Source organism: Telmatherina bonti (assembly GCF_933228915.1).
Source record: "Telmatherina bonti genome assembly, chromosome: 3".
Taxonomy (NCBI): domain Eukaryota; kingdom Metazoa; phylum Chordata; class Actinopteri; order Atheriniformes; family Telmatherinidae; genus Telmatherina; species Telmatherina bonti.
This window is the reverse complement of record NC_136621.1, coordinates 39,692,831-39,705,257: the sequence shown is the minus strand read 5'-3', so window position 1 is coordinate 39,705,257 and position 12,427 is coordinate 39,692,831. Positions and strand designations below refer to the sequence as shown.

Here is a 12,427-nt window from a genome sequence, read left to right as displayed (position 1 = left end):
TTAGCAATCATTTTATGTTTCATATTATTATGAATACAATATATTATTTTAACTCTTTAAGCAACCCTGCAACAGACTGGCGACCTGTCCAAGGTGTACCTGCCACTCTCGTCCAATGATTGCTGGGATAGAATCCAGCTTCCCCGCGACCCTGAACTGCACAAAGTGGTTAAGACGTGATGTTTCAGCCTCAGCTGTCAGATTCTGAGGCTATAATAATGTAAAATGAACGAATGAATAGATACAGCAGCATAAAGAGCAACCAGAACTTTGTAGAAATATCACACAGATCAACAGCGACCAAGTCTTTTGTCATCTGCACATCATTCTCTCACGTCTGAAACAAACACACTTAATGTGAGACTTGAGACTTGAGTCTCACATTAAGCAGGTTTATGTTAACACATGCTGCTGCATCACAACATCAGGAATTCATTCATATGAAAAGAAAAGTGGGCCAAGTACAGATCCATGTGGGACACCTCTGACCACCTCTGAACTTAAAACTATTTACATATTTACACTTTTCACTCATTTCTACTTATTTATGCTACTATTTAGCTGCTATCCTCAGAGAAAGCCAACTCAGCTGCCTCTTGTGTTAAAAACGTCTTCCTGGCTTTACTCAAACCATAAAGGATCATTATTTTTCTACTTTTCTGCTCATTTTTTCTTGTCCATCTTTGGCTGCTCCTTATTACCGTCAGTTTAAAATCTCTGATTGGTGGAAAGTTTCACAGAAAGTGGCTTCATCATCATTTCCAGGTCAAAATCAAGGTCTCTTAGCATGGCAGTGGTTTTTTTATGATAAAAATATGATACAATGCCCCCCTGTCCCAAGGTATCCACCATGGTTTGGTGGTTGGTCCTCTCCTCTTCACTCTATACGCCCACCGGGTTGGTCAGATCGTGCACCGTCTTCATGTTATGCTGATGACATCCGACTCTACATATCTACCAAATCTGTCAACTCCCAGATCCATATCACTCTTTCAAACTGTCTTTTGGATATTAGGGTCTGAATGCAAACAATTTTCTCAAACTAAACTCGAGTAAAACTGAGATTCTTATCATTGGTCCAGATTTCCTCACCATCACAGTCACAGATTTCCACGTTTCATGTCACCTTCGCCCTACAGCCATAACCTTAGTGTTATCATCGATAACAAACTCACCCGACACATTAAACTGGTTTCCACCATCTGGAAAATAGAGCTCACCCCCACTCGTCTCTCTCCTTCTCAGCAGCTGAAACCCCTGTTTCATGCCTGCTGATTCATGCCTTCATAACATCCCACTTAGATTATTGCAATAGTGTTCTTATGGCACAACCACAAACTCCTCAATAGACTTCAGTTAATCCACAACTCTGCTGCTCACCTCTGGATCCACACCTGTTCCCGAGACCACATCACACTTGTCTTCCAAAACCTCCACTGGCTCCCCATCCCAGACCGCATGAAGTTCAAAATCCTCTTGTTTAGCCAAGAGGCAACCTCCTGTGGTTAAAAGCGAAGGTTAAAAGTGACGCAGACGTGCCAAACATTGTAGTTCCCCCTTCATCCACAATACAGCAAATCCCCATCGATTCCCATGTTGAAAAGACCAACTTCACAGCGGAAATAAACATGTTTACAGAAGATATAAACATGTTTACAGCAGAAATAAACATGTTTACAGCGGAAATAAACATGTTTACTGCCTGATACCAAATCCATTTTCAGTTTATTAGGTCAGGTTTACCTTCATGACAACTGTGGGGGGAGTGAAATTTTTTCTAACTCGCCCGTTTGAAAGTAATTTAATCTCGAAATTCTGCATATTTAGGGGCGTGTCCGTTTGATTGACAGGTACCCGATTTCCTGCCTCAAGTCAGAAGAACGTAGAACAACCGTGGTTTTTAGCTGGTGAACAACGTGACTTAGCTTTAGCCCACTTACTACCGTTAGCTGATCAGCTCCTGTTAGCTCGGTTAGCTCTTAGCTACAGAAAACTTGGAGTTCACTTGATGACAGCCATCCACCATGATGCTCACAGCCCCCCTCTCAGCTCCACCTCTTTGCCCATATTTTTATTTTCCGAGCGAGACGACACGCATGCCCCTGCCAAGATGGTGATGGTAGGAACCGCCCACCGAGCTTCAATTCAGCTCTTCAGAAACCTACGGGTGACGTCACAGAGTGTCCGCCCACTTTTTTTATATACAGCCTATGTGTTAACCCATATAGCCTCCCCAACCAGGCCCCCTTCCACCTAATAAAAGACATCCATAAATCCCTTCATACCCTTCCTTCCACAAATACCAACCTCCTGATCATCCCCAGGACCAAACATGGAACCTGGGGGAACGGAGCCCCAACCCTCTGGAACTCCTTACCCCAAGACATCCAAGACACCACAGATCCTGCCACATTTAAACTAAAAAGTCACCTGTTTCATTCTGCTTTAAACATTTAATTTATTTATTTTAAATTTATCATTTTACCTCTCTTTTTTCTTTTATGTGCTTGTTGTAATTTTTCTCCTTTTTTTACCTCGTCTTTTATTGTGTAAAGCATCTTTGAGTTTTTGAAAAAGTGCTATAAAAATACAGTGTTAATTATTATTTTTATTACATAAGGGTGTTCCCATGTATCACTCATCATGGACTTACCATATAGTCTCAGAATATTTGATGCTAAAAATATGGAAGTGCAAATTATTCAGACAAAATATGTGTAAAGATCTTTAAAGCTTCAATGACCAACATTTTTCTGGCTTACCAGAGACTGATTCCAACCAGGGAACAAAGCAAAGTTAGCAGTTGTATATATTTATTTTATTTAGCCAAAAAAAAAAAAAAAAAAGCAAATTGCATTGCTGTCCTTTCATCTTTGCACCGTCTGCATGAAACATTCTGGCATATATGCAAATATCTGCAGCATTAGCCTTTAACCGCGCAGCTTTACCAACCAAACCCTCCACTAAAATGTCCAGAAGGTCGTCGTATGAGACAAGAAGATTGTTGGACTAATGTTCCAAAAGCATTTACTTGCATTTGCCTGCTTCTCAGGTCCCTTTTTGTTTTAACCTTAATCTACCTCCCACTTACTGGTCTTGGATGAAGAAGGGTATGTTCTGTAACTGCAGGCAGAACCTTCAGACACACACCGCATGTAAATGCTAAATATGCTGAATAAAAGAGGGATAACTTCCATATCTGCTTTTTTCTTTCTGACGTCAGCAATGTGACTACAGTGTGTATGATGAAATGATCAGTTCAGGTGATCAGGATTACAACACACAGGTGAAAATTTACACATACCTGGGATTAAATGTTTGCTGGTTTTATAGATCCATAATGATCTGGAATTTATGCATCTGAAATGGATGCGTAACTATGTAAAGTTTACCAGTTAGTTACATAAAGAATAAGTATAAGAAAGAGTTTAATCATTTCTAATTATTTCACATATATGTGTGTTTATAAACCATAGACTGTATATAAAAGATGGGCGGAGCCTCCGTAACGTCACCCGTAGGTTTCTGAAGAGCTGAATTGAAGCTCGGTGGGCGGTTCCTACCATCACCATCTTGGCAGGGGCATGCGTGTCGTCTCGTCCGGAAAATACAAATATGGGCAAAGAGGTGGAGCTGAGAGGGGAGCTGTGAGCGTCATGGTGGATGATTGACATCGAGCGAACTCCGAGCTTTCTGTAGCTAAGAGCTAACCGAGCTAACCCGGAGATAACAGGAGCTGACCAGCTAACGGAGGTAAGCGGGCTAAAGCTAAGTCACGTTGTTAACCGGCTAAAAACCGCGGTTGTTCTACGTTCTTCTGACTTGAAGCGGGAGATCGGTACCTGTCAATCAAAAGGACACGCCCCTAAATATGACGAATTTCGAGATTAAATTACTTTTAAACGGGCGGATTAGAAAAAACTTCACTCACTCCTGCTGTAAACATATTTATTCCTGCTGTAAACATGTTTATTCCTGCTGTAAACATGTTTATTCCTGCTGTAAACATGTTTATTCCTGCTGTAAACATGTTTATTTCTGCTGTAAACATGTTTATTCCTGTTGTAAACATGTTTATTTCTGCTGTAAACATGTTTATTCCTGCTGTAAACATATTTATTCCTGCTGTAAACATGTTTATTCCTGCTGTAAACATGTTTATGTTCCGCATAGGCTTAATTTTTTCACCAAGGTTGCCGCTTGGTATAAACATTTAAAAACGTACTCCTCGGCTCTCAACTGCTGCTCGTTTCCTGCCGTCTTGTGCGAAATGAATTTTGGGAGAAAAGAAGGTGCGACGGATCCGTCGCTTGCAGGCCAGACGAAGTTTGGGTGGATCTGAAAGAGCCTTTGAAATGGGACGGTACTTGGCGCGACTATGACGTGTGAATCCGCACTTCCAAGTGTGCAGACCCTGAACTGGGACACAGCTTATATGTGCAGTGATGGCTACCATGGAAACGTGTCAGCCAATCGACGCCAACAGCCTCTCTGACCACCTTGGAACAGTCATACTCACTCATACCAGCGATACCGAGAGTTCAAACCTTGCTCGCTGCTCGAATAACCGCCAACCTACTGGCCATTGGACGACCCACTCTACCACATGAGCCACTTCCATACCAAAATCTCATCTCAAATACTTAATACTGCTGTAAGTGATCATAAGCAGATGATGAGTCTGCACTGATGTTGCTGCAGAGCATTGCTGATTTCCTGTACCGTGTACGATTTGTGCTTTAAAGTCGGATTTCCTGAGTTTCCGGCAACAATACTCACAAACTCGGAAAAGCTGCCAATTCCCAGATCTGACTTCCGACCTCCGAGTCCAGTCGAATGCACCATTATGTTCGAGTGCACAATGCATCATGGATAATGTCGGATGAAGCAGATGCAGCGCCTGGAAATGAAGCCAGGACCTGAAACAATCTGAACAAGTTCAAGTTCTTCATTCGCAAATATGTTCTGCAGCTGCAGGAATTAGAGGAAAAAGAAGTGAATGAAAGAGGAAATGAAGGCTTGAATGGAAGCCTGTAGGAGCCAAAGCCTGTTGTTATCATCCACAGATAAAAGTGCAAGACACTGAACGCTCTCCGGACCTTCTGCTCAGTCACTCAGGGAATCTCATTACCCCGAACTGAACATCAGCTTGTCTCTGCAGCATCCGTCTCCTTGGATACAACTCGCTGCCCCTTCGGGGTTTGATTATAATAATGATTTAATTAACTGTGAAGCTGGAAAGGTTTAGCTGAGGACTTTCAAAAGTTTCCTCTTCTTTTTTTCCTTCTTTTTCATTTCAGTCATTTTGTTTCTTTTTTCATCTAAATATAAACCCAGCTGCGCACTGAAGCCCTTTGCAGTGAAGTCAAATAGAAGAATAACACTTTCCAGTGTCTGCAGCCGGTTTGCTAAGAGGCTTTTGAAGATCAGACTCCTTGAAAAGTGTTTGAGATTATTTTGACTGACATATTCTCATAATTAAAGATGGCAGGGATGACAATGCGGTGGAGAAACAACAAACTGAAGGAAGCTGCTTAAGTCCGCCCATCCACAAGGGGGCAGTGTTGAATTCCGAGTTCGCTTCCATGTTTTGACACCAGTCGGTAACGGTAACGCACCGCTTCAAGGTTGTTAACAACCGTCTGAAAACACCAGAAAAAAACAGAAGAATACAGATGTTTTTTTGTGCTTTTTCTGCTTCTTCTTCAGGTGATTTATATTTGCTCCTCGTAACAGTGCGCCACACTGAGGCTCAGGAAGTAATTGGAGCAGCACCCATCAAAATATCTGCAAGTTTTGGTTCGGACGAAAGTTTATTGGAAGATTAAGATCCACGAGGTGTTGAATGGAAACAATCCTCAAGCAGGACTGAAATGACAGCCGGTGTTTCAGAGGAACATTTTCTTCAGCCGTACACTCCAACTTCACAAGTCTCATGCACGCACATTTATCGGTGCCGTGGTTTTTCGTGTGGGCAGGAAAATCATTTCAGCGTGTTGCCAGATAATTGCAAAAAATAAAAAAAACAACATTTATCTATCAACTTTGGATTTTTATCAGGTCAGTAAAAAGTAAATCATTAATGAGGAGATAAATACGTGAAATTAGCCACTTAACTTTTTAACTTCCTGTGATGAACTGGCGACCTGTCCGGGGTGTACCCCGCATCTCGCCCAAAAACTGCTGGGATAGGCTCCAGCTCCCCTGCGACCCTTAATCAGACTACGCGGTTCGTATAATGAATTATTTAATTCACTTTTTAACTTATTAACACATAAATAGCTAAATTAGAGCACATGTCATAGTGCAAATCTGAATATGGTGTTACCTCGGCAAGGAAAACTGATTTAAGGCATTTAGATGTTTTGTCACAATGATGTGCGTTGGTTATGCGTAATTTGGTGGACTTTTAAGGAGCTTCGCTATCTATCACCTAAGGCAGAAAATGACGCAATACCACTGGAAACCACATGCGTTGTAAAGCCAATCACAGAAAGGAACAAACTAGAGAAGAAAATAATCCAGAGACAACCAAATAAAAAGAATCTGAAGAGGAAAATGACAAGTGAGGAGAACATGAACAACTGTAGACGTGGTGGGAGCGTTTGAAGAGAGGACGTATGGGCGTGTCGGCAACTACAGCTACCAACCGCTGTTATAACGCCAACTCTGAACTCAGCAACCAAAGGAAGAACCAGAGAAGAAGAGGAACAGGCAGTAGCAACCTAAGAAGATGCAGAAAAGTTCTTCTGGGGTTTTTGGATGCTTGAAAAATTGTCAAAAGAGTGTTTTACGTCGACGTTTACGTACAAAAGGAAGCATTTAGAGAAGTATAAAAGTTGGTATCAGGTAGTGATTGACTACAATGTATTGATTCCTTTGAAGTTTGTTTTGTTGACCTCATTTTTGGGCCCCAAAGTTATTATCATAAATCATTTATGCTTTTTTGCTCCTTTGATAAAACCAGATGCATTTTCTGATCCCCGGAGTCTCCTGGTGTGTTTTCATGCAGACGTGCATCGTTTTAATTGTAGAGTGGAAAATTTAAACAGTTGTTGAATGTAAAAAAACACCAACTGATATTTAACAGGATTTTTTTTTATGAATTAGCTGAATGATTTTAACAAAGCATGATGACAAAAACCAAAATAGTTAATAATTTTGATAATTATAACAATAACCATTTACTTTAACCAGTTTGTTTCAATGCTAAACAAACCCTCAAATAAAACATATTCAGACGAAGTCAGTATGGTTTACTGGAAACAGCAATGATGCTCATTCAGACACATCTGTATATCTACACGCATAAACTGTAAAAGAAACGTTTAATTTTAATAATTAAAACAGCAATAATTTGACATTATTATACGGATTAATGGCCACGATTCATTTCACAGAATGATTTTGGATTTTTGTGTGTCGTATGTCACAGAAAGATAATGTAAAATTTCATAAAACAGAGGATGTTATGTAATTTTACAGTGTTTGCCAGCATGCTTGTTTATTTATAGACAAATACATTCTGAGGGACATACATGTACAATATATTATATTTAATACAATGGAACTTTATGCACACGCACAACTGTTACTGTTTGAAACCAGTGTATTCTGTATTATCATTATTAGATGTGTATTAGATGTGTATTAGATGTGAATTAGATGTGTGTTAGATGTGTATTAGATGTGTATTAGATGTGAATTAGATGTGTATTAGATTTAAATTAGATGTGTATTAGATGTGAATTAGTGTGAATTAGATGTGTATTAGATGTGAATTAGATGTGTATTAGATGTGTATTAGATGTGAATTAGATGTGTATTAGATTTAAATTAGATGTGTATTAGATGTGAATTAGTGTGAATTAGATGTGTATTAGATGTGAATTAGATGTGTATTAGATGTGAATTACATGTGTATTAGATGTGTATTAGATGTGTATTAGATGTGAATTAGGTGTGAATTAGTGTGAATTAGATGTGTATTAGATGTGAATTAGTGTGAATTAGATGTGAATTATATCTCAAACTGATAAGATTTACAAGTGCAAATGTAGTTTTGAAACATTCTTTATAATGCACATGGGATTCACATGATATTCACATGATATTCACTTGTGCTTAATACATGTGAACCACATTTCACGTGTGGATCACATGTTTCAGGACCTTTTAGTTATTTATTTTTGTGTCTGTGGTGTTTTCTTGTGTTTTGGTACAAAGGATAGCCCCTCTCACTGCACATCTAATCTTCCTCCAGGTATAAAAACAGTTACCTTGATGCTGATGTTTTTCATATGTGCATGTGCACGTGGACCACATGTGACTTTTCCATAATCGTTACCAATAAATCAGATTTGCCGGCAGATATTGGTAAATGGTAAATGGACTTGTACTTATATAGCACTTTTATAGTCATGCAGATGAGTAGTATTGATGAGTTTTCAGTTACTGCCAACCTTGTCAAAGAAACTAGTAATGCAGGAATGTGTGTAAAACAGGGGAAACCATCAGCACTACAGTGCAGCGTGTTGTCGACCCTGAGGAATGTCTGTTTCTTGCTGTTTTGTCATTTCCACCTGGAACTGGTCTGCACATGTGGGTTGTGTGTTTGGATGACCGGTCCGAAGGCAACGCCTGCGTTTACTTCCAGATATGCAAACATTTTGGTGAAATTCAGCAGCTAAAACCATTTTATAGAAAAAGCTGCAGCTTCATTAATCCAGAGTAGCATTTCTGTTACTTTTCATGTGTTTGGCAAGTCTGACCAATTGTGCAAAAGTCCTGAAAGCTGTTGCCGTGGTTGCAGATGCATGGTTGTGGAATGATGCAGATTTATTTCCCTTGTTACGTTTCTTCTTCTGAGGCTAGCCTGGAGCGCGGTGTTGGCTCGGCTCAGTCAGTCATGGCATTGTGCAGACAGGCTGCAGAACTCAGGCTGTTGTCCTTCAGCAGGACTTAAACTACCAAAGATTTAAAAAGGTTCAAAAGGTTTCCACTGAAGGAGTAAATGCTGACAAAATGTTTATAATTTGTGTATAGATATCAGGGAAATTTCTGCACATAAAGAATAATAAAGCTGCATGTGATCTAAAAACAAAGAAAAAATCATTTGATCTAATTGCATTCTGAAAACATTTATATTGTTTGTCACTGACTTTGAATTGAAAACATCATTTAGCTGAAAGACACAGAAAGCCTTACAGGTTGAGGTCAGGAAGGGCTTAATTAGGAGATTAGAAATTGTCATTTAATTAGATTTAATGTCATTTAAATGTTTATGCTCATTTGTGATGTTAAGCAGTTTGTGCTGCACGTTATGAAACATGAAAGAGTTTATAATAGTTCGTTATGCCAGCAGTAATTACTGTTGCATCACTACATTTTGCACAGCAGGTATATGCAGGGGCGGATCTAGAAAATCTTTGATGGGGCAAACAGGGGCACAAGAGGGCGGGGGACAATGTGGGAATAATTAAGTCAACCTGAAAAAGACTTGTTTTAAATCTAACCTGCAGATGATGCTTATAAATGCAGCATTGTGATGATGCAGAGCATTATAGTACATTAAATGCTGCATTCACTTGATCCCGAGGTTTAGTTTACTTTTCATTTCTATAAAGAACCCCAGCAAATGGATGTAATTGTGTTGAATTTAATTCTTCGGGACGATTCAGCAGATTTTAGCATGTTTTAAAGGTAGAGCTGGATAATTTGGGCCAAATATCATCAGTATTGTAACGATATACAGTAATGTTCTTGGTGAGTTTAACTGTTCAGATGTTCTGTTAACAGGCTGTGATACTGATATGCGTGGAATTAAAGACAGATGTGTGTTTACAAAGTGAAAGGAGTGAGGTAGAGGATGATGGGAAGGAGGTTCTTTAGGAGCCCTGATGTGCTGATATAGGAAGTTGCATGGAGAGAACTGAGCAATTTGTTGGGGTACTCTTTGTCTTGGGGGCTGCTGCTGGTACGATTCCAGCCCACAAGAACCATTATTAATATCGTTGTTTAAGAAACAAGCTTCCATCCATTCTTCAAAACATCCTGCAGGACGCTACTGTATTGAGAGGCTGGTATTGGGATCATTTGACACCGTGACGGGATCGATATGTTTTGTTTTGGAGGTAAAAAAAAAAACAAACAAAAAAAAAAAACAAAGAATGTGAATTAAATCCAACTTTCTTAAATAACTGTGTTATAAAAAGGAATAATGGAGTTTTATTTATTATTTTGTTACATTGTTGATGTTGTCATTCCTTGTTTAGAAACAAAAAGATTTTAATTTAAATTTCTCAGTTCTGCCATGTAGTTTGTGAATAAAAATCTTTCATTTGACTAAAGTTGGAATTTATTTGTATGATCATTATCCGGATCAATAATTAATTAAAAGCCATGAATGATGCTGAAAGTTCCAGAAAGAAGTATATCTGCATCAACGATACTTGTACTATCAGCCTGAATCTGAGGGGATGAAAATGATCCTGTTCTCCTGTCATCACATCCTTCCATCCCCTCAGATGCGAGAAAAACAAGAGACAATAAACAATAAATAAATAAAAACAATAGAAAACAATTTTTTTTAAAAAACAATAGAAAAACGAGTTGAATCCGAACTGAAACTTGATCATGTCTGAACTCAGAACAAGAACTCACCTTATGAGCACAGACACCCCCACGTCCTCGCAGTTCTTGTAGACGTGCCCCCACGTGTCCTGGATGATCTCCCTCTCCGTGTCCGTGAGCGGCTCCGCGCGCTCCGGGCGGTCCTCGCTCTCCTCCTTCTGCCCCCCCAGCAGCTGAGGAGGCGGAGAGGGAGGCGGCGGAGACTCCCTGCGAGACATCCTCCTGCGGCGCAGCAGCCCGGAGGCTCCCAGCAGCGCCCGGGGGAGGTAGGGAGCCAGGGAGGGGGGAAGGGAGATGGAGAGCTGAGACCCCACGGCGGGAGCTGGGAAGGAGTCGGGATGAGAAGAGGAGCAGAGGAGAGGACGAGGAGAAAGAGGGAGGGAGGAGAGCCAAGCAGTGCTGGTAACCCCCCCAAACAAGAAAAGCAAGGAGGGGGAAGAGAAGCTCCTGATCACCCTGCTGCCAGTTGAGATGTTCCTCCCAACTCCCCCTCGCTGCTCTTCTCCCCAACTAAAAACTTCTGTCTCAGTTGTCTCGCGCTCCGCCTCCCCGTCCTCCCCCCTGAGTGAGGGATGCTGGTGCTGCTCCTCCGTCTCCTCGTGCTGTGGAAGAGGAGGAGAGGCACGCGCCGGCTGTGCTGAGAGGACCTACTGGAATGAGAGCGCAGAAAAGGAGGGGTGGAGAAATCTGGAGGAGACAGAAGAGGAGGAGAGAGGGAGCGTTGAGGGTCTCTGACACCAACCCCCCCCCCCCGAACTCACATGACTGAACGCACATATTGACACATCCAACCACTGAGAATCCATCTCTGTATGTGGTTGGCTGGTTTAGATGCTGTGCAAATGCCTGGAATAAGGACATCATTAGCAGGGTTGGCTCGAGGTTAAGTTGGATTAACCTTTAAAACTACATGATTTTTCATATAAAATGCATGAAGCAACTCAACCGTTTAATCCCCGTCAGCATGCAGAAGTGATGTTTCCAGGCAGACGTGATGTTTCCATGCAGATGTGATGTTTCCACACAGACGTGATGTTTCCATGCAGATATGATGTTTCCATGCAGACCGGGTGTTTCCATGCAGACATGATGTTTTGAGTCAGACGTGATGTTTCGAGTCAGACGTGATGTTTCCAAGCAGACGTACTGTTTCCATGCAGATGTGACATATCCATGCAGACGTGACGTTTCCATGCAGATGTGATGTTTTCATGCAGACGTGACATTTCCATGAAGACATGATGTTTCGAGTCAGACGTGACGTATCCATGCAGACGTGATGTTTCCATGCAGATGTGACATTTCCATGCAGACGTGATGTTTCCACGCAGACGTGACGTTCCCATTCAGACGTGACGTTTCCATGCAGATGTGACATTTTCATGCAGACGTGATGTTTCCACGCAGACGTGACGTTACCATGCAGACGTGACGTTTCCATGCTGATGTGACATTTCCATGTAGTTGTGACATTTCCATGCAGACGTGATGTTTCCATGCAGACATGATGTTTCATGCAGATTTGACGTTTCCATGCAGGCGTGATGTTTCCATGCAGACGTGATGTTTCCACGCAGACGTGACGTTTCCATGCAGATGTGACATTTCCATGCAGACGTGATGTTTCCATGCAGACGTGATGTTTCCACGCAGACATGTTTCCATGCAGACGTGACGTTTCCATGCAGGTGTGAGATTTCCATGCAGACGTGATGTTTCCATGCAGATGTGACATTTCCATGCAGATGTGACATTTCCATGCAGTTGTGACATTTCCATGCAGACGTGATGTTTC

The 12,427-nt window shown here is 41.1% G+C and overlaps 1 protein-coding gene across 1 annotated transcript in view; it reads right to left on the bottom strand.

The window, feature by feature from the left end:
* Nucleotides 1–10,850, bottom strand: part of cygb2 (cytoglobin 2) — a gene marked incomplete at both ends in the record, with an annotated part of 30,559 nt that extends 19,709 nt beyond the window's left edge. The window contains one exon of the mRNA XM_079264838.1: nucleotides 10,663–10,850. Within this exon, the coding sequence (XP_079120964.1) occupies nucleotides 10,663–10,850 (188 nt within the window). The remainder of the gene's footprint in view (nucleotides 1–10,662) is intronic.
* Nucleotides 10,851–12,427: the final 1,577 nt, after the last annotated feature.